We start from the raw sequence: 23,097 nt of genomic DNA, 5'->3' as shown, positions 1-23,097 counted from the left end.
AAGCGATTGCTTCAGGACACATGTGACTAACAGATGCACAAGTGAACTGGAATAAAGCACGGATGCTCACAGACACGGTATGAAGCTACAGCAGCCTGATGCTGAGCTCAGTGCCCACGGAAGGCGCGTGGCGGGGCTGTTCTCTCTGCTTGGTGTGCCCTGCCTCTGTACTGGCCACTGTAAGACACACGTTGGACATTGACTTTGCTTGTCACTTTTTTTGGTAAAAGTAAAGATTCTCTTTGAATTTATTTTGGTTAGTGAGAACAAGTACTAATGTAGGTCTTCAGTCAAAGTGGCATAAAGCAAATTTTCAGAAAGCAGAGCACATATGTACAGGCACACCTCAGACATTGTGAGTTCAGCTCCAAACCACCACAATAAAGCAGCAATCGCATTAAAGCAAGTCACAGACCTCTCTGTCTTCAGTGCATATGAAAGTCCTGTTTACACCATGTTGTTTACTAAGTCATGTCTGACTCTTGCAACCCCATAGACTGTAGCCTGTCAGGCTCCTTTGTCCATGGGATTTCCCAGGCAAGGACACTGGAGTGGGTTGCCATTTCCTTCTCCAGGGATCTTCCAGACTTAGAGATCGAACGTGCATCTCCTGCATTGGCAGGTGGATTCTTTACCACTGAGCCACCAAGGAAGCCCACGCTGTAGTCTACTAAGTGTTCAATAGCACTGTGTCTAAAAATAGATATACATACCTTGATTTTAAGACCCTTTATTGCTAAAAAATGCTAGCCAAGATCTGAGCCTTCACCGAGTTAGAGTCTTTTTGCTGGTGGACGGTCTTGTCTTCATGCTGATGGCTCAGGGTGGTGGTTGCTGACAGTTACAACGACTGGGGCCATCTTTTAAAATAAGACAACAATGAAGTTTGCCACAATGATTGACTTTTCTTTTCACAAATGGTTTCCCTACAGCAGGCAATGCTGTTTCATAGCATTTCACCCACAGTGGAACTTCTTTCAAAATCGGAGTCGATCGCCTACAAACGTGCTGCTACTTTATCAATTAAATTTATGTAACATTCTAAATCCTTTGTTGTCATGTTAACGATCTCCACAGCATCTTCACTAGGAGTAGTCTCCATCTCAAGAAACCGCCTTCTTTGCTCTTGCATTAAAGTTTTACCATGAAATTGCAGCAATTCAGTCACATCTTCAGGACCCACTTCTAATTCTAGTTCTTTTGCCGTTTCCACCACATCTGCAGTTACTTCCTTCACTGAAATCTGGAATCCCTCAAAGTCATCCATGACTATTAGAATCAACTTCTTTCCAACTCCTATTAATGTTAACATGTTGACCTCTTCCCATGAATCACTGATGTTCTTAAAAGCATTTGAAATGATGAATTCTTACTTTGCTCAGATCCATCATAAGAGTCACTATCCATAGCCTTACCAAGTGTATTTCTTAAATAATAATTCTTTAAAGTCAAAATGACTCTTTGATCCATGGGCCGCAGAATGAACGTTGAATTAGCAGACATGAAAACATCATTAATCTCACACATCTTCATCAGCACTCTTGAGTAATCAGGTACTTTGTCAATGAACGGTGATATTTTGAAAAGAATCTTTTATTTTCTGAGCAGTATGTCTCAACAATGGACTTAAACTATTCAGTAAACCATTTTATGGGGCCTCCCTGGTGGTGTAGATGGTAAAGAATCCGCCTGCAATACAGAAGACCCAGGTTTGATCTTGGAGTCAGGAAGATCCCCTGGAAGAGGGCATGGCAACCTACCCCAGTATTCTTGCCTGGAGAATCCCATGGACAGAGGGACTGTCACAAAAAGTTGGAACAAGACTGAGCAACTGAGCAGGCACACACAGGTGGCTTAAACAACAGAAATTTATTTCCTCGTGGTTATGGAAGCTGGAAGCCCAAGGTCTGAGTGCCGACATGGTCCTGATCCGGTGACAGCTATCTCTGGCTTAGACAGGTCACCCTCTACCCGTGTCCTCACACCGTGGGGAGAGAGAGCCCCTGCCGTCTCCTCTTATAAGGACACTGATCACTCAGATCAGGGCCCCATCCTTCCGACTCACTAAACCTTACTACTTCCTTCCCCCAAATGCATTCTCAGGGGGATTATGGCTTCAGCATATGAATTTAGGGGAATGAGATTCAGCTCATAGCAGCATCCATCTTATCTTATCTATTTGGAAAAAATGGAAATAGTAATATGATAAAATTTGAATTGTCCAGAGGATTTAGAGAGACTCACCCTTTACCTAGGCCTAAAACTAAGAAACTTAAAGTGAACCCTAAGTACAGAAAATGCTTTTCTCCTACATAAACATCAGCTCTAACTTTATGCTTTTATTGTACAATCTTGACTGTATACACTTGTGTTTGTTTTCCTGAGATGAATACTCATAGTTATCATCAAGTTATCAAAGTCTCCGTGCAAGAAACCCCTCTGAAAGTAAGAACCATGGGGATTCGAGATGAATATTTTATGTTGAGAATGAAAAGCTCTCCCTTAAGAAATCATCAGTGAATGTCTAAAGACAGACTCCTTCCGACTCAATAGGATCTCAGTAAATATGTATTCAGCTGAATCCCAAGAGTTGCATCCCACAGTTCCTTCAAGAAATAGGCCAGGATGTCACCGGCGCACAGAGGCTGGTAGCAGTTCCCAGAGAAGGGCAGAAAAGGCAAATCAAACTTCATTCAGTTAATAGATATGTTAGGAGTGTATTTACATCGTGCAGAGATTGAGTCAGGAGAAGAAAAGCAGTCCAGGTGTGAGACAGACACATTGCTCAAAAATACAGAGGAAGGTGGTATGCAGCAGGGTGGGGGAACGGATGGACCGTCATGGAGACACAGAGGGAGAAGGAAGCGATCAGTCCCACTGAGCCCCTAGAAGTCTGGGGTTCTAGTCCAGATGGCAGCAGAAGGAGATCGTGGAAGCAGGAAGGGTGGAAGAGGAGGGCAGGACCCCACAGACGGGGCAGATCGAATGGGGTCTCCTGAGTGGGCGGACTAGAGTCAGACGGCGGAGGATACCCGCAGAAAAGGGTGAGACGGGAGAACGTGGCACATGAGGCTTCCTGGGGCAAGTGAGTGATGGGCTACATGTGTGTGATCAGAAAACTTCCCTGAACAGAAAGACTACCTTGAACAAGATACCAGACGATACGAAAGTGCAGGGTGCTTCTGGAGCCAGTACATAGATTTTGGGGCCCCTTTCGGCATCTCCCCACTTCCTAAATCTGGAGCCCCTAATGTAACTCCCCCAACATGTTCACCAGTTGCCAAATGCCTCACCCCTCCTGCCTCAGCAACCATGGATCTTTCTCTCCTGAAGTACCCTGAGATCCATGTTATTCATGACGTTCCCCTAGCCATCACCACCGCATTTATCAAAACCCTCCTGCATTGGCAGGCAGATTCTTTACCACTGCGCCACCTGGCCGTGTACACACTGCTATATTTTACACGGAAAACCAGCGAGGACCAACAGACAGCACAGGGCACTCTGCTCAGTGCTGCACGGCAGTCTCGATGGGAGGGGAGTTTGCGGGGAAATGGACATGTGTATACGTATGGCTGAGTCCCCTTACCTTTCACCTAAACCTATCACAACATTGTTAATCGGCTATGCCAAAATATAAAATAAGAAGTTCAAAAGAAAAAAATAAAAGAGTCTCCCTGTTCTCTGTTTGGTTTGCTAAAGTCTTTCTTTTCTCTTTAGAGACCATGTAAAGGAATCAACAGCTAAAACATTCTCTTTTTTAATTTTTTTGGGCCATGCCCAAAAATCTTAGTAGAATCTTAGTTCCCTAATCAGGGATCAAAACTTGGCCCTCAGCAGTGAAAACACAGAGTCCTAACCACTGGACCTCCAGGAAACTCCCGGTAGCTGAAAGTTTTATTGTTGTACGTAAAGATGTGTTGGCTAAGAATTTCATTCTCTCTTGAAAATTGGTGAATGTTAGCCAAGGTTCTTGTGGCTTGACTCAGAGGAGTCACGACTTCTGTAAGAGTTTCAGGCACCATGACGTAGCAAATGGGACAAGCTTTTGGAGGTAGTGCACGTGCCCAGATCATGACACTTAACACCAATTTGGGCAAAGAGAAAGGTGTCAAAGACAAAAAGCCCTGGTTCCTTGTAAGGGCTCGAAGGGGAGAAGCTGGCCCAGGTCTCTCTCCTTGTCTTGCACATCATCCCCGCCGACCCTTCATATTATCTTTTCTTTGTGCACGTCTCTCTCTCCATCCTAATTTCCCCCTTTAATGGGGACACCAGTCATGTTGGCTTGGGGCCCCCTCTAATGTTGTTGTTGTTCAGTGGCTAAGTCGTACCCGACTCTTCGAGACCCCAGGAACTGCAGCATGCCAGGCTCCCCTGTCCTATACTATCTCCCAAAGTTTGCTCAAATAAGCCCGTGATGTTATCCAACCATCTCATCCTCTATTGTCCCCCTTCTCCTCCTGCCCTCAATCTTTTCCAGCATCAGGTTTTTTTCCAGTGAATCGGCTCTTCACATCAGGTGGCCAAAGTATCGGAGCTTCAGCTTCAGTGTCAGTCCTTCCAATGAACACTCAAGGTGGATTTCCTTTAGGTTTGGTCTCCCTCTGATGACCTCGCTTTAACTTGATTTTGTCTGTAAAGACCTTCAAATAAAGTCACACTTTGAGGTACTCGGAGTCTGGACCTCAGCCTATGAATTTGACAAGACGCTCAGTCCCACCAATACCGTGGGAATCGTAATTGCCCTGGAATCCACCCACACAGGTTCCCTGTTGCCTGCGGTGGGCTGGGTTTCCCCAGAGTCAGACCCTGAGATGGGTTTGAGAGCACGTGGTCCTTGTGGGAGGTGACTGCAGGAGGTACAGAGAGAGAAGTGGGAAGCAAGGCCGAGAAAGCGAGGAGGCCAGAGCCGCGCATGTTCACAAGAGCTTCCTGATGTTGTCAAAGGAGGCTCAGGCTGGCCAGCTGCACAGACCACACTGCAGATCGACCCTCTCCCAAGCGGAGTCGTCTGGGAACTTACAGACACTGCCCCTCCCTGACTGAGGACTGCTCCGAGAGCCTGCACCCCTGGCCTGCCGAGCTGCAGGGCGAGTGGTCAGAACAAGCGGCCAGTGTCTACAGTCGGAATCTCACACGGTCTGCACTGGAGCCCGCGGAGGGGCGCCGACGGCATCCCCCAGATGCTGCACGTGGTGCGCCCAGACGGAGCCACGGACCCACATGGCAAGCCTGGACGCTGCACCTCCCCTGAAAGCACTCCTTCTCTCAGAGGCCTCACTCTATCCCTGTCACTCCCAGTGCTGCAGGAAGAAACCCTCCTCCAGGCCACAGGTGCCACGTGAAGGAAAGACCTCTCTTCTCGACTCTGTATTCAGCCGATATCCTAATAATGGGGAATACCGGTGCGAGGAAATCATGTTGGTTGAGAAGCAGGAATAATCTCGGTCCCTTTTAGACTCTCTCAGCTTCATCACAGGATGAAAAATCCACAGCACTGATTATTTTTATGGCTAAGCCGAAACATTGCCACTTTGTTAATGAATGAGGCCGCGTGCAGAAGACCTCCTGCCGTCTCCAGGCCACTGGGCTGGGATCTGAAAAATTAAGCTCAAACTCTTAATTTTCTTTTTTGCACATCGGAGTCTCAATGCGAAATCTTCTTCCTTCCTCCACTCTCTCTCCCCTCCCTTCCCTTGCCTTCGTCTTTCTCCCTTCCCCTCCTGCCCTTCCATCTTTTCCTTCTTCTCTCTCTCTCTCTCTATCGCCACTTTAAATATTTCTTGCCTCTTTCAAAACTTGCTTTCATAACTTCCACCCTATTATAACCAGCAATTAACATGGGTCGCACATAGACTAATTCCAGAGACCCTCTTCCTTGCATCAAATCCATATTCCTCCTCCATCCTGTCTGCTCTTTCTGTGTGCTGAGTCATACTCTAGTGATACAGTGACGCCATGAATAATCCTTCACATCTATGTAGCTCAGGAGTGCGCCAGGGGCAGAAAAGCTTTGAAAGGTCATCTGAGCCGGAAATTGTGCCGCTCTCTGTGTATAATTCCCCTTTGATCCAAAACAGAAGTCACAAACTGATGAACCACAAGAGAAATCCAGTCATCAGATATGTTCTGTTTGCTGCAGGAAGAGTTTTTTTTTTAATCAAGAAACTTTCTATTTAAAAAATTCAATTTCAGGACTTCCCTGGCATTCTAGGGGTTAAGACTTCGCCTTCCAGTGCAGGGGGTGTGGGTTCAATCCCTGACTGGAGAGCTGGGACGTCACATGCCTCACAGCCTAAACACAGCAGAAGCAATATTGTAACAAATTCAACAAAGACTTTTAAAATGGTCCACATCAAAAAAACATCAAAAAAATACAATTTTGTTAAAAATAAAAAATTGGGACTTCCCTGTCCAGTGGTTGGAAGTCCACCTTCCAGCGCAGGGGACACGGGTTCGATCCTTGGTCGGGGAAGATTCTATAGGCCACAGGGTGATTGAGCCTACGGACTCTGGAGCCCGTGCGCCACAGCTCAGACCCAGTATAGCCTAAAATAAAAAAAATAATAAGAGGTATTAAAAAAAAAAAAACTGTCTTCTGAAAAAATTTTTTTAAAAATCAATTTCAGCCTCCTCTGGAAAAACCAAAAACTATCTTGTTGCAACACAAATTAACTCTTGGCTAGAGCAAAGGTCCTTGCTGTCTCGACAGGAGGCCTCCCTACTCAATTCCTGACCCCGCCCTCCTGGACCGTCTTCAGCACAGGCCGCACCACAGTTCCTTGGCTCTCGGTATTTGACTCTTCCACAACAGTCCCCAGGAAGCGCATGAACATACGGAGCCCCCGGGAGAGGAGCGCTGTCTCCAGATTCAATCACGCCCTCTGGGAGCCGGGCGCGCCGAGGCCGGTCCTTAACCTGTGAAAGCCAAGCGTCTGCCGCTGGACCCCGCTCTTCTCCTGAACTCTAGACGAAGGGAGAGCTGCTCTTCTCATGAGTTTTATTTAAAGCATGCAACCCCAGTTTCTCGTCTAACATGGCTCAGTCATGTCCGACTCTTTGCAACCCCATGGACTGTACCCACCAGGCTCCTCCCTCCATGGGATTTTCCAGGCAAGAGTACTGGAGTGGGGTGCTTTCCTTCTCCAGGAGATCTTCGTGACCCAGGGATCGAACACGGGTCTCCTGCTTGCAGGCAGACGCTTTACCCTCTGGGCCGCCAAGGGAGCCCTCTCACTCGCGCTTGCTTCCCAGTTTCCTGTCTAGCATCTTGCTTTTTTATTTCCTGGACTTGGACCACTCTGCTTTTATTCCTTCAAAGCATGAACTCCAGGGCCTTCCCTGGGACTCCAGGGCTAAGACACCAAGCTCCAATGCGGGGGGCTCAGGTTCAATGCCTGGTCAAGGGTCTAGGTCCCACATACCACAACTAAGAATTCACACGTCACGACTAAACATCCCGAGTGCCTCAGCTAAGACCCAGCACAGCCAAATAGATAAACGAGCAATTAAAAAAAATAAGGTATAAAATCCAGAAATGAAAGTTTTCCTCCTGAGAGATAAATTCTAGAGACTTCTCTCGAATTTCATTCATGTACTCATTAAAGGGGACTTCCCAGGTGGCGGTAGCGGTAAAGAACCCGCCTGCCAATGCAAGAGACCTAATAAGAGATATGAATTCAATCCCTGGGTGGGGAAGATCCCCTGGAGGAGGAAATGGCGACCCACGCCAGTCTTCCTGCCTGGAGAATCCCATGGATGGAGGAGACCCGCAGGCTACAGTCCGTGGGGTCACAATGAGCTGGACACGACTGAGCGACTTGGCATGCATGCACCCGCTCATGAAAGGTTCTTCACTAAGCCCTTACCAGCTGTGAGGCGCTGTACCAGGCCCTGGCATCACATTGACAGGCAGCAAGGCTCAGTGGCCCCCTTCCTGCAGCTCACATTCCAGCTGGGAGAGAGTGTTACTCTGCCTTCTCCCAGAGAAATGCAAACTTGCGCTGCGATGCACGCAGAAGAAATTCCAGATGGATCCAAGAATTTAGACCTGAGGAGAGAATACAGTTCTCACAAATCTAAAGGAAAACATGGATGAATAACTTTATTTTCTTACAGAGGGCTTTCTAATCACAACAGGAAATCTCAAAGCTGAAAAGGAAAAAAAAAAATGGATCACACTAACTACATCAAATTTTAACATTTTGGGAGGCTGAAAGTACCATAAACAAACTCGAAAGAGAAACTAGGGAAAATATTTGCAACCCAAATGACAGGCAAAGGACTTATTTCCCCAATAAACAAATTACTCTTACAAATCGATCGACAGAGCACATAAAAAATTTATGAAAGAAATATAAATGATGCAGACAAATGAGATAGCTCTGAACCTCATTAATAATGAAAGAAATACAAATTAAAATAATGAGATATTTTCCGAGTAAATATTGGCCATGATATTTGAAAACCGATCCTCCTTGGTGCTGTCCATACGTAGGGAAGCTGGCATCCGCATTCACGGCTCATTGAAGCTACCCTTCAGCAGGGAATTCAGTGACACACTGACTTTATATGGTCTTGTTCTGCGATTTTAATTGCCCCTAGTTTTATTCTCTCATCCAGCAAGCCCCCATCACATCGTGCCTTCCAGAACGAGCTCACACCTGCGCCTCCCCGGGTTCTAAGACCTCCTCTCTTTGTTCTACTCGATTTGTAGCTTCTGGTATTCAGAACTGCTGCTCGCCTGGTCTGGAGGATTTCCACGCAGGTTGTCTTGGTTTCCTTAGATCTCCTAGGAAATGCAACAGCAGTCTGGCTAACTTTGAGCTGTCCCTGCCAAGGCTCCTGGTAAAGGGAAAACCGCCCTGGAGCATCTTTCTACCCCAGCCTCCTCCCACACAGTTCCTGACAATTGTACCTGGAAAAGAAGTAGAATCACCCAGAGTTCCCAGTGAAAGTCAGTAACATCAGAACCAAGACAGCTGTGTTGAAGCTCAGGGTTGTTCTGGGCAAGGTAAAGAGACAGACACTGAGGACTTCGCTGGTGGTCCCTGGTTAAGAATTCTCCTTGCAACACAGGGGACATGGGTTCCATCCCTGGTCTGGGAGGATTCCACCTGCCCCAGAGCAACAGATCCCTGCTCCACACCTACTGGAGCCCGTGTGCCCAGAGCTCGCGCTCCGCAACAAGGGAAAGCCCAAGCACACCCGTGAAGACCCAGCGCAACCAAAATAAACAAACAAATCTCAAAGGAAGAAATAGAAACTAGACATTCTGCCACTGCCATTATATCTAGAAGTGCCTTTTCTCACTTGAGAAGACCCTGATGCTGGGAAAGATTGAAGGCAGGAGGAAAAGGGGACGACAGAGGATGAGATGGTTGGATGGCATCACCGACTCAATGAACATGAGTTTGGGTAGGCTCCGGGAGTTGGTGTTGGACAGAGAGGCCTGGTGTGCCGCAGTTCATGGGGTTGCAAAGAGTCAGACATGACTGAGCAACTGAACTGAACTGCCTTTTCTCAACAAAGACTGCTTGTGTCCACATGGTTATAATGAGGTAATACCCACTAGATCTATGTTCCCCAGTGTTCAGCTCACTCTCCTTGTCCAATGCTTGCACTTTAATATCTGGGCAGCCCCACAAGCCATAAGCAGGAATTTGACTTTATGCCTTTTGTGATAAGAAAATAATATTCAGGCTGGAGACAGTTTTCACTCTCCTGCAGGTTGAATTTGCCCATTCTGAAGAATGTCCCCTTCCCCAAGTAAACTATGAAAGTGAATAATGCAACACCATCTTCTCAACAGAACTTTAAAGCCCAGTTGCTATTTTGCTGCAGTCCCTGGAATTATCTAACCTTTACAGGTAGAATTTGGCCTGTTGACTACAAGGAGTCACTGATGCCCTGAAAATGAGTAACCAGCTCCTTCCCATCAATCCTGTGACTTTTTATACCCCAGCTTCTCTCATGGCGCTATGATTTCAGCAAATGTTAATTGAGTGCCCCTTTGGTGGTTCAGTAGGTAAAGAAACTTGCCTGCAACACAGGAGACCTGGGTTTGATCTCTGAGTTGGGAAGTTCTCCTGGAGAAAGGAATAGTACCCACTCCAGTACTCTTTCCTGGAGAATTCCAAGGACAGAGGAACCTGGAGGGCTTCAGTCCGTGGGGTCACCAAGAGTCAGACACAATTGAATGATTTTCACTTTCCCATCAATCCTGTGATTTTTTTATACCATATCTTCCCTCGTGGTGTTAGGTTTCAGTGAATGTTAATTAGATGCCTCTTTTCAATAAATGGTATTGGGAAATCGGATATCCACAGGCAAAAGTTAGAGCTTACCTTACCCCACCTACAAAAATGAATCAAGATCAATCAAAGAGGTGAACATAAGAGCTGAAGTTACAAACCACGTAGAAGAAAATCTAGGGGGAAAGTTCATGACGCTGGATTTCCTGAAGACTTCCTGGCGCTTCCCTGGTGGCTCAGATGGTAACGAATCTGCCTACATTGAGGGAGACTCGGGTTCAATCCCTGGGTTGGGAAGATCCCCTGGAGAAGGGAATGGCAATCCACTCCAGTATTCTTGCCTGGAAAATTTCATGGACAGAGGAGCCTGGTGGGCTACAGTCCAAGGGGTCGCAAAGAGTCAGACACAAGTGAGCAACGTTCACTTTTACTTTGTTCAATAAAGGATTTATATCCAGGATATGTAAAGAACTCATACAGCTCAACAACAGTAAATTTTTAGATGAGAAAAGGACTCGAACAGACATTTCTCCAAAGAAGATATATTATACGAATGGCCAATAAGCACATGAAACAATATTCAACACCACTAACCATTAGAGCAATGAGATCAAGACCACAGTGAAATACCACTTTGCACTCATTAGGGTTGGTAACAAAAAAAAACAAAAAACAGAATATACAAATGTTGGCGAGGAAGTGGAAAAATTGGGGCACTCGTGCATTGATGGTGGGAACACAGAATGGTGCAAAACGGTAAGTGACTCCCCCAAAATTTAAACATAGACACACCATGTGACCTAGCAACTCAAGTTCTAGGTATATGCCCAAGGTGTTTACAGCAGGGACATGAGCATATGTTTGTACACCAACATTCATAACAGCATCATTCCCAATAGCCAGGGTATGGAAACAACCTCACGTCCATCAGCAGATGAATGGGTAAGGAAAAATGCGGTGTTCAAAGAGGAGAGAATGACCGGAAATCCTGCCCATTTGCTACAGCATCGGATGACTGAAGGCCATTATGCTAAGTGGAGTCGGTCAGATTCAGAAGAACAAATCCTGCTCAATTCCGCTCACATGGAGTGTCTAAAATAGTCAAACCCTTAGCAACAGAGAATATGATTGTGGTTTCCAAGAGAGAAATACTAGTTACGTCCCAACGCTTCATCCAGGATCTTGCACATAGGGAGTTACTGTTATAAAATCCATCTCATTTTCTCCATACCAGTTAACTACATCCAGTGTCCATTGTCTATCTCCTCCGTTAGGATACATGCTGTACAAGGACACAGGTTTGTTTTTTGCCAGTTTTATTCAGTGATAATCCTCCCAAACTGACAGGAAAATGTCTAGCATAGTAGCTCCTCAATAAATAGTAAATGTATTAAATTAATGAATAAAATATTTTAGGCGATATCTACTGAAAATACAAAGCAACAGGTGTTGTTGTTCAGTCGCCTAGTCGTGTCCGACTCTTTGCAACCCCATGGACTGCAGCGCACCAGGCCTCCGTGTCCCTCACCATCTCCTGGACTTTTCCCAAGTTCGTGTTCATTGTATCACTGATGCCATCCAACCGTCTCATCCTCTGACACCCTCTTCTCCTGTAGACAGGCTATTTTTTTAACTTTTTATTTTATCTTGGAGTATAGTCGATTAATAATGTTGTGATTGTTTCAAGTGAACACCAAAGAGATGCAGCCATTCACATACACGAATGCAATCTCCCCCAAACTCCCCTCCTATCCAGGGAGCCTTATCCGTCGTATCCACATTAAATTTAGTAGTCTGTACATGTCAACTCCCTAACTACCCCTTCCCCCTAATCTTACTCCACTGGAAACCACAAATTCATTCTCTGAGTCTGTGACTCTGTTTTGTAAATGAGTTCAAGTGGGTCATTTTTTTTTAGATTCTACAGATCATGTTTGCAGCCCCCTGGACTGCAGCCCACCAGGCTCCTCTGTCCATGGGATTCTCCAGGCAAGAATACTGGAGTGGGTTGCCACCTCCTCCTTCAGGGGATCTTCCCGACCCAGGAATCGAACCCACATCACCTGAGGCTCCTGCACTGGCAGGAGGACTCTTTACCACTTGAGCTACCTGGGAAGCCCAATTCTGCACATAAGGCATGTTTTATGATATTTCTCCTTCTCCAGACAGTCTAATTTTACAATACCTTTTAGGGGGAAACCCAAAAAAGTAAAATTTACTCAGGATAGAATTAGAAACAGTTCAGATATTCATTTCATTACAGAGTCTAATGGAGGGAGGGGGCCCTTTTGTTATTGCTGTTGCTGTCATCTGTGTGAGTGTGTGTGAGTGTGTGTGTGTGTGTGCACACGCTGTGAGTGTGTGTGTGTGCTGTGTGTGTGCGTGCACGCTGTGTGTGAGTGTGTACATGTGTGTTGTGTGTTGTGTGTGTGTGTGCACGCTGTGTGTGTGCACGCACGCTGTGAGTGTGTGCTGTGTGTGTTGTGTGTGTTGTGTGTGTGTGCACACACTGTGTGTGTGTGTGCTCTGTGTGTGTGCTGTGTGTGTGTGCTGTGTGTGTGCTGTGTGTGTGCTGTGTGTGTGTGCTGTGTGTGTGTGTGTGCTATGTGTGTGTGTGCTGTGAGTGTGTGTGTGCTGTGTGTCTGTGTGTGTGCTGTGTGTGAGTGTGTGTGTGCTGTGTGTGAGCGTGTGTGTGCTGTGTGAGTGTGTGTGCTGTGTGTGTGTGTGCTGTGTGTGTGTGTGTGCTGTGTGTGTCTGTGTTGTGTGTGTGCTGTGTGTGTGTGCTATGTGTTGTGTGTGTGCTGTGTGTGTGTGCTGTCTGTATGTGTGCTGTGTGTGTGTGAGTGTGCTGTGTGTGAGTGTGAGTGTGCTGTGAGTGTGTATGTGTGTGCTGTGTGTGAGTGTGTATCTGTGTGTGTGCGCGCTTGCAGGATAAAGATATGCTGAGATAAAGAAAAGGCACAGTGTTCTTTTCAACAGTTTTCAGAACAGTTCGTGGTTTTTGAAGAAGAGATAAGTAGAAACAGCTGACACCTTGTTTCCCGATAGGATTAAAAGGATGAACCGTATAATGTCCGTGAAGCACCTTGGTCTCCACGGAATAACCTGGCAGTTGAACCATAGGGAAGCAGGATGCCTACCTTCCTTTCAACTTCTGTCAGCTTTTCCCAACTTCTTGGGTGATTTATTCTCTTTATACACCATATCTGAGTAAGATTCAGGAGAAAATATTGCTTGAGGTTTGATTCAGCATCAAGCAAAATGAGATTCAGCACCTAGAGCTATCTCAGCTTCCTTGAATTCCATCACCGGTAACCAAAATGTTTCATTTTCTTTTTATCCGCTACCTGTCTTGCTGCCCAGAAGAATGGGAGGTCCGCGGGGGATGGTGATGTTGGGGCATAAGCAGCTCTGTTCTTGTGGGCATTTGCACATGGTTAGCATGGCACTGGGCTTCCCTGGAGGCTCGGACAATAAGGAATCTGCCTGCAAAGCAGGAGACCTGGATTGGGAAGATCCCCTGGAGGAGGGTGCAGTGATAAAGAATCTGCCTGCCAATGCAGGAGATGCAGGCTCCTGGGTCTGGAAAGATCCCCTGAAGAAGGGAATGGCAACCCACTCCAGTACTCTTGACTGGAGAATTCCATGGATGGAAGAGCCTGAAGGGCTACAGTCCATGGGATCGCAGAGTCGGGCACGACTGAACGACTAGGCATAGCAGGACACATGATGGCATTGTCCCTTCCACGAGTGTGTGTGTATGTGTGTGCACACTCAGTCATGTCTGACTCTTTGGTGATTCCATGGACTATAGCTCGCCAGGCTCCTCTGTCCATGGAATTTTCCCATCAAGAATACTGGAACAAATTGCCATTTCCTTCTCCAAGGGATCTCCCCGACCCAGTGACTGAATCCATGTCTCTTGCATCTCTTGCATTCGCAGGCAAGTTCTTTACTAGCTAAGCCACCAGGAAGCCCGTCCCTTTCCTGAAAGTTAGAAAAATAGAATTTGAGCGGGGATCCAGAAAAAGAAATCTGTGGACTATTTCTGTATGTCTCGTCTTGATTATCATGGCAAAAAAGCACTTTTTTGTGGGTTTTGTTGATCCTATCTGAAGTGTTATGACTGGATGATATGCATGGATATGGTGGATATGGATGGTTGCTGCTGCTGCTGCTGCTAAGTCGCTTCAGTCGTGTCCGACTCTGTGCGACCCCATAGACGGCAGCCCACCAGGCTCCCCTGTCCCTGGGATTCTCCAGGCAAGAACACTGGAGTGGGTTGCCATTTCCTTCTCCAATGCATGAAAGTGAAAAGTGAAAGTGAAGTCGCTCAGTCGTGTCCGACTCCTAGTGACCCCATGGACTGCAGCCTACCAGGCTCCTCCGCCCATGGGATTTTCCAGGCAAGAGTACGGAGTGGGGTGCCATTGCCTTCTCCATGGATGGTATCCATACTCATACATATATGTGTAAATATGTGTAAGTAAGTAAGTAAATATGTACATATAGACTGGGACAAACGATCCAAGATTATGTGTTGTGTTGATTATATGCCATAATTCTGACCTATACCCAGGCCCTTTATGTGATAATCTGGTTAATTGGGCCTTACACCTACATTCATTCAAATTAATACATGTGAAAAACAGAAATCACAAAGTATTGGTGATGCTATTTTTGCCAGCTTTATTGAGATAGAATTGACATATGACATTGCGTGAGTTTAAGGTATGCAAACATGATCCGATAGACCTATGTCCTGTGAAATCGTTTACCACAGTGAATGTAACATAGCCTTCACCGTGCATAATTACCACTGAACTGTAGCTGTTCCAGTGAAAACACCTAAGAATTACTCTCAGAGCAACATTCAAGTAAAGAACACAGTGCTGTTAACTATACCATGGTGTACATTAGACCCAAAACTTATTCATCTTAATAATGAGAAGTGTTTGCACCGCCCTTTGCCCAACATCTCCTCATTTCCTCAACCTGCAGTCCCTGGGACTCGTCGACCTGTCCGCCCTCTCTCTCCACATATAAGCAATATCATATGAGTCTCATCTGCCTGCATCGGGTTTACTTCACTCAATATGACAATGTCTGGGCCCACCCATGTTGCTGCAAAAGGCGTTTCGCTCTTTGTAACGGCTGAGTAATCTCCACTATCCACATGTACCACATCTTCTTCCATTCATCCGTCGGGGACATTTAGGCTGCTTCCATATCTTGACTATTGTAAATAGTGCTGTGAAGAACACTGGGGTGCGGGTCTCCTTTCTAAGCTGTAATTCTGCACGCTTGCAGCCGTGGAAGCCTGGGCTGGCTGCCGGTACAGACTGGGTGCTGGCTGGAAGCAGGTGTAAACAGGTGGGAAGGACTCGGGTGGTTGGCATCTGGGAACATGAACACCTGTGGGGTAAAAAACAGTGAGATATGCCTGGGGTCCCCCGAGGTGGCGGAGCTGGCTGTTGCTTTCCTGGGTGGAGAAAGCTGTTGGGGTCCTCTGCAGAGCAGGTCTCTGGGAACTATGGTCGCCCCCACTATGGGGCTATAGTGAGGGCCTTTGCCCTGCTTCCCTGTTCCTAGCCATCTCTTTAGTCTCAGCTTCACCAGGCTCTGGGTTTGGTAAAACCAAAGTAGTTCCTCTGGGGACACTGGTCAGCCTCTCGGCTGTCCGTTCTCAGGGAAGGGAAGTCTTTCCAGCCAGGGAGTTCCCTGTTGGCACGGAGAAGCGCCAGCCTGGGGGTGAGACAAGACAGGAAAAATGAAGCTGTCCTTCCTTCCCTTCTATGTGATCATTCTCAGGCTTTTGTTCCACTGTGTTGACATTTTGGAGGTGGACTCCTGGGCTCTCCCAGAGCTGTTTTTGATCGTGGACTCTTCATCTTTGTGAGGGGAGGAATCCTGGGGTCTCCCACACTGCCATCTTGGTGACATCATTTTGGGGGTTGTTCGAAACGATAAGAAACACACAGCACTTTGGCCTCTTGATGGATTGAATTAAATGGGTCAGTTCAAAGTCTGAAAGTCTGCTCTTCTATCTTTCCTATATCATTTTTGGTAGACTGAGGCTAAAGTATTACAGCCGAAAACTTAAAATTTTGAAACATGATTCCTAAGAGGGATATATTTAGAAGTTGAAAGGGATTTAAAAAAAGAGATTTCAATATTGCCAGCTGGATTTTATCACTCAGTGTTCCCCAGATATACAGAACCAATGGAACATATATATGTATACGATTTTTCTTTTTTAACTTCTATTGGAGCACAGCTGATTCACAGTGTCAGGCTGGTTTCAGGTCTACAACTAAGGGGATGTTATGTTACGCATATACACTGCTGTTTGGTCTCTAAGTTGTGTCTGACGCTTTTGCAACCCCAAGGACTGTAGTCCGCCAGGCTCCTCTGTCCATGGGATTTCCCAGGCAAGAATACTGGAGTGGGCTGCCATTCCCTGCTCCAGGAGATCTTCCTGCCCCAGGGATGGGACCCTGTGTCTCCTGCACTGCGGGTGATTCTTTGTCACCGAGCACCACATCCACTCGTTTTAAGATTCTTTTCCCATATCACGGAGTACTGAGTAGCGTTCCCTGTGCTATGCAGTAGAACCTTAGTAGTTATCTACTGCGTTTACGGAGAAGGCGATGGCACCCCACTCCAGTACTCTTGCCTGGAAAAGCCCATGGACGGAGGAGCCTGGTGGGCTGCAGTCCATGCGGTTGCGAAGAGTCGGACATGACTGAGCGACTTCACCTTCACTTTTCACTTTCATGCATTGGAGAAGGAAATGGCAACCCACTCCAGTGTTCTTGCCTGGAGAATCCTGGGGACGGGGGACCTGGTGGGCTGCCGTCTCTGGGGTCGCACACAGTCGGACATGACTGAAGTGACTTAGCAGCAGCAGCAATTGCATATATAGTAGTGCACATATGTCAATCTACAGATTTTTTTTTCTTAAGCCACTTGCATGAGGTATGATTGACATACTGAAAACTGTACATACTCAGTATATACAACTTGATGAGTTTGGAGATAAGTGTGTACCTGTGAAACCATGACCATAATCTCTATAGTACACTTTAAAATTTGCTAAAAGAGTACATCTTACATTGTGTTCTTATCACAAAATAATATCATTGTAATAAAAAATAAATAGTGCGGTAGGAAACTTTCAGAGGTAATAGATCTGTTTATGGCAAAGCAGGAGATTTCTCACAAGGACTGGCCCACACAGTTCCTTTTACGGAAGTAGGAATTCCCACAATCCAGGAAACCCAGGGAAGCAGAGGTGTGGTTCAGGGTTCAAACACCAGGGAAAGCGATGGTGTTGATCCCAGTCCAAGTTCAGAAGGAAGCGTGCTTCGGTTCATGCAAGTCAGGAAGAGAAGCTGGCATGAGTTACCCCCCGACCCCCGACCCCCGACCTCTGCTCTGTGCTCCAGTCAAGCCCTCAGGACTGGAGGGCACCCACCACACTGGGGATGGTGACCTGCTTTACTGAGTCCACCAATTCAAATGCTTATCCCCTCTACCAACATCCTCACAGACACACCCAGAATTAACGTTTAGCCAAATATCTGCACTCCCAACCCCGGGGGTAAAATCGACACATAAAATCACTGTGATCGGACCCTATTCTCCAAAAGACTGCGTGTAGCGTCTGTTTTGGCTTAGTGATAAAGAACTCGCCTGCCAATGAAGGAGACATGGGTTCAATCCCTGGGTCAGGAAGATCTCCTGGAGGGGGAAACAGCAACCCACTCCAGTCTTCTTGCCTGAGAAATCCCACAGACAGAGGAGTCTGGCGGGCTACAGTCCGTGGGCTTGAAAAAAGTCAGACATGGCTTAGTTACTAAACAACAGCAGTGTCTATTTTAACAATGAGTCCTGCCAATGAGATAAGTGAAAATTCTTGGCCCAGAGCCTGGTATACATTAGACACTATGGGAATGTCTTCATTCATTTATTAATATACTTAGGTGGAAATGTAACATAAATGCCATTTCCTCTAGTGCCTTATCTCATCACCAGAAGATGGGCCCCTAAAACACGCTCAGACTTCATCTGCATTTCATTCACTTGTGCACCCCTGAAGCAACTGCATATACATCAAGTACTGTGCATGCATCAAAGGGCATTCACGTACAGGCAAAGGTTGCTGCCACTCACCAAGATTTCCTAAAGGAAATCAACCTGAATATTCATTGGAAAGACTGATGCTGAAGCTGGAGCTCCAATCCTTTGGCCACCGGATGCGAAGAGCCAACTCATTGGAAAAGACCCTGATGCTGGGAAAGACTGAAGGCAGGAGGAGAAGGGGATGACAGAGGATGAGACGGTTGGATGGCATCACCGACTCAATGGACACGAATCTGAGCAAACTCTGGGAGATAGAGAAGGACAAAGAAGCCTGGTGTGCTGCTGTTCATGGGGTAGCACAGAGGAAGAACCACGTCAAATAGAAGTGGGGGGAAATGTGAGGCTGCTCTCACCACTACTCAAACAGCACACTCACTGTCTCGCATTTTTCTCATTTATTTATTTTTTAAATGGAAAGTTTTTCCTGCCTTTAAGCATGCAAGAACCCTCCAAGGGGCGATTTCTTCAGCCCATTGACAAAGTCTGGCATATAGCAGGAATTACTGAACATGTGTTGCCCTCTGAAGAAAAAGTAGTTGTTGATCATTTTGATGAATGGACACCAGGTGCATACCTGATTAAATCCTGATTGTGGTTAGGTCCACAATTCAGAGAAGAAAAGGTACACCACATAAAAAGCGGATGCCTCCAAAAGTGTATTTCCCCAAATTCACCATCTTCCCAGAATCGGTCCTATACCAATAACATGGTCGGACACCCACGTGTTATCTTTCTCTGGCCTAATGTGTATTCTAGAACAAAGCATACAGTACTGGAGGGCAACCAAGCACCTCTTCCTGGAATACACCACTTGTTGTTCCTTTGATGAAGTGGGTCTCTTTCCCTCCATCTCCACTACCTAAGACTGCCCCCCTTCCACCCAGTCTCACTGCAGCCAAAGGGATCTTAAATTTCAGAGAAGATTATTTCATCCCTTGCTTTTCAAGTAAAGTCCACAAGTCCCTAAGCGAGCCTGCGAGGCTCTCCATGACCTGGTTTCTCTTGAATTTAGCAGCTGAATCTCACACTAAGCCTCTCACTCATCAGGCTGCAGCCACTCTGGTTTCTCAGTTCCTCAAGGCATCCTTGCATTTGCAACTCCTTCCATCTGGAGTGGTAACCCCATCCTATGACTATGACGTACTTACTCTTTAAGCCTCAGCTTAACGGTCAGCTCCTCAGGGGAGGCTTACCTGATCTCATCAAACTGAGTCAGAACCCTACTGTACAGGGTAACAGTATCCTGTGATGCTTCCTCTCTTCCCCTTTCCAAAATCACATCAAAAAATTAATTAATTGGGTTCAGTTCATTTCAGTCGCTCAGTCGTGTCCGACTCTTTGCGACCCCATGAACCCCAGCACGCAAGGCCTCCCTGTCCATCACCAACTCCCAGAGTTCATTCAAACTGGTGTCCCTTGAGTCGTGATGCCATCCAGCCATCTCATCCTCTGTCGTCCCCTTCTCCTCCCACCCTCAATCTTTCCCAGAATCAGGGTTTTTTCCAATGAGTCAGTACTTCGCATCAGGTGGTCAAAGTATTGGAGTTTCAGCTTCACCATCAGTCCTTGCAATGAATGTTCAGAGTTGATTGCCTTTAGAATGGACTGGTTGGATCTCCTGTTGTCCAAGGGACTCTAAAGAGTCTTCTCCATCACCACAGTTCAAAAGCATCAATTCTTTGGCTCTCAGCTTTCTTTATGGTCCAACTCTCACATCCACACATGACTACTGAAAAACCACAGCCTTGACTACATGGACCTTTGTTGGCAAAGTAATGTCTCTGCTTTTTAATATGCTGTCTAGGTGAGTCATAACTTTTCTTCCAAGGAGAAAGTGTCTTTTAATTTCATAGCTGCAGTTATCATCCGCAGTGATTTTGGAGGCCAAAAAAATAAAGTCTCTCACTGTTTCAATTGTTTCCCCATCTATTTGCCATGGGGTGATGGGACCAGATGCCATGACCTTAGTTTTCTAAATGTTGAGTTCTAAGCCAACTTTTTCAACTGTGTCGTGGCTCAATATCTATACCCTGCATTCTAATCTCCATGAAGGAAAAACCATGTCTTTCTTATTTACTATTATATTCCTGAACTTAGTGTTATTTCTGATATGTAGTTGATAGTCTATAAATATTTGCTGAATTGATGAATCAGATTGTGGAATCTCCATGGAGACATTTCCCAAGTAATATTTCTAGTGGACGTGAAGGTCGTTAAAAGGTGGCAGTCAGATTCATGGTCATCTGTCTGCAGATGATAAAGTAAATGTCCTACAGGAGATGGAAGTGCTGGTTTTCATCACTGGAGAACAGAAAATAGCTTGAGTGAACTGAGCCAGATGGTGCATGAACAATGCTTCAGAAATAAAACAGGGATCCTGACCTTTGGTGACCAAGAAATATTTCAAAAGTTATCCATCAGGCTCAGTTCAGCTTTACACCAAGATCGAACTGTTTTCAATAATTAATGCAAGTCATTACACCTTTCTTTGATTCTGCAGTGTCTTGGTCCTCTACAGTACCTCAGGAAGTAAACTAACTTGAACATTTTCCAGTTCACATCTATTTTCCCCTTTCTTTCCTCTATTTTTCTTCCCTTATTTTCTTCCCCTTGACTCTTCCGTGACAAATACCTAAATTATACATGATTGAATGTTGAGGATCCAGTTTCTTTTGGACAAGGTTGATTTCTACCCCACTACCCACAACCAAGGAAGATGACTATCCTCACTATGTAAGCAATAAGCTACTGCATTGTAAGTATTCAAAGTCCAGATGTTAGTGTGATGGGGAAAAAGAAACTGTGTAGCTAGAAAACAATCAGCAATATTCAGGATGGTTCAGAAAAATAAATTTCACATTTTATAGCATCTTATCACTTATAAAGTCCTTCAGCACTCAATTTCTCTTGAGACTGGCTTTAATCATAGCTAGGTAATTTTTACTGGTGTGATAACTGAGGCAGAGAATTTCTGGCTCAAGGTCACAGAGTTAATAAAGCAATTACTGGAACCTAAATCTACTTTTTTTTTTTTGCCTCCATATGTCTTTGTAATTATCAGGTCTGGTTTCTCTATTACAAAGACAAGCTAAAAGCCCAAAGGATTATCTGCAGGAGCTTCTGAATCAACTGAGCTCAAGTCTTACTCTGCTTGGGAAACCTTCATCCTGCTGAGAGCTCTCTTCAGAGCCTCCTTCACTTCTTTGTTCCTCAGGCTGTAGATCAGTGGGTTCAGCATCGGGATGACCACAGTGTAAAATACTGACACGATCTTGTCCTCCCCGAGAGATTTTCCCATGTTTCCTTTCAGGTATATGAATATGAGCGTCCCGAAGAAAAGAGCCACGGCAGTTATGTGAGAAGCACAGGTGGAGAAGGTTTTGGCTTTGCCGCCAGCTGAACGAATCTTCAGAATGGCCCGAATGATGAACAGGTAGGATATGAGAATCACTGAAACGCTGGTTGCAATGACCAAGAAAGCTAAAAGGTAGATCACCCGTTCTCGTGGCCTGGTCTCACTACAGGCAAGCTTCAGCAGAGGAGGGAGGTCACAGAAGAAGAAGTCCACGTGGTTCGACTTGCAGAAGGAGAGAGAAAAGGCGCACCCGGTGCGGACCACAGAATTGACCGCGGCACCACCGTACGCCCCGGCCACCAGCCCCAGGCGCGTCTGGGGCGTCATGGCCGAGGCGTAGAGGAGGGCGTTACACACGGCCACGCAGCGGTCATAGGCCATCACGGCCAGAAGGAAGCACTCAGCACTAGCGCAAAGGGTGAAGAAGAAGAACTGGGTGGCACAGCGCTCAAAGGTGATGGTCCTCTTACCGGTCCGCAAGGTCTCCAGCAGCTGAGGGACAATAACGGAGGAGTAGCAAATGTCCAGGAAGGAGAGGTGGCCGAGGAAAAAGTACATGGGAGTCTGGAAGCGAGGGTCACTCTGAATCAGCGCCGTCACCCCCAGGTTGCCTCCCAGGGTGATGAGATAAAGGAGCAAAAACACAAAGAAGAGACCCGTCTGCAGCTCGGCCGACAGCTGGAACCCCAGCAGAACGAATTCTGTTACCAAAGTGCCATTCTCCGCCATGAGTCCCAGGCTGCCCACTGAAATCAAAAAAGAAAACCTCATTAAAGATAAATTCAGATGAACACGGCCTGATCTGGTCACTTTCAGCAAATCACTTCACGGGTTTTGAATACCTGTATTTCTTTTTGACCGTGCTGGGCCTTGGCTGCTGTGTGCGGGCCTTCCTGGGTGTGGCCAGCTGGGGCTAGTCCCTAGTTCCGGTGCACGCACTCCTCGGCGCGGCGGCTTCTCTGCTTGTGGAGCACCAGCTGTAGGGCGAGCGGGCTCAGTAGCTGCTGCTCCCAGGCCCTAGAGCGCAGGCTCAACAGTTGTGGCGCACGCGCCTTGCTGCTCTGTAGCGTGTGGGACCTCCCCAGGTGAGGGATCAAACCCACGTCTCCTGCATTGGCAGGCAGAGTCTTCACCACTGAGCCATCAGGGAAGTCCTCACTTTACAGTTGTTACACTTTTTCAGTGGATCTTGCAGAGATCCTTGCAAGCACATATTTGTTCATCCTGCTTTTCGCGAGAAGAATATGAGGGTCAAAGAGGTGAAGTGACTAGCTCGTGATTTCATAGTAAAGAGGCAAAACCAGGACTAGAATGCAGCTCCTAGGCAATTCCTAACTTCTTACC

The 23,097-nt window shown here is 46.4% G+C and overlaps 1 protein-coding gene across 1 annotated transcript; it reads right to left on the bottom strand.

Moving 5' to 3' along the window:
- Window positions 1-21,377: 21,377 nt before the first annotated feature.
- OR9I2 (olfactory receptor family 9 subfamily I member 2) lies at window positions 21,378-22,513 on the bottom strand. Its single transcript, XM_024975931.2, has one exon. The coding sequence runs from the start codon at window positions 22,480-22,482 to the stop codon at window positions 21,541-21,543; it is 942 nt and encodes a 313-aa protein (XP_024831699.1). The 5' UTR covers window positions 22,483-22,513; the 3' UTR covers window positions 21,378-21,540.
- Window positions 22,514-23,097: the final 584 nt, after the last annotated feature.

The sequence above is a fragment of the Bos taurus genome, chromosome 15, assembly GCF_002263795.3.
Source record: "Bos taurus isolate L1 Dominette 01449 registration number 42190680 breed Hereford chromosome 15, ARS-UCD2.0, whole genome shotgun sequence".
NCBI lineage: Eukaryota > Metazoa > Chordata > Mammalia > Artiodactyla > Bovidae > Bos > Bos taurus.
This window is presented reverse-complemented; position numbering and strand designations above follow the sequence as displayed.

What these genes read in the sequence shown, in the direction of transcription:
- OR9I2 (XM_024975931.2), bottom strand. Translation starts at nt 22,482, where the DNA reads ATGGCGGAGAATGGCACTTTGGTAACAGAATTCGTTCTGCTGGGGTTC.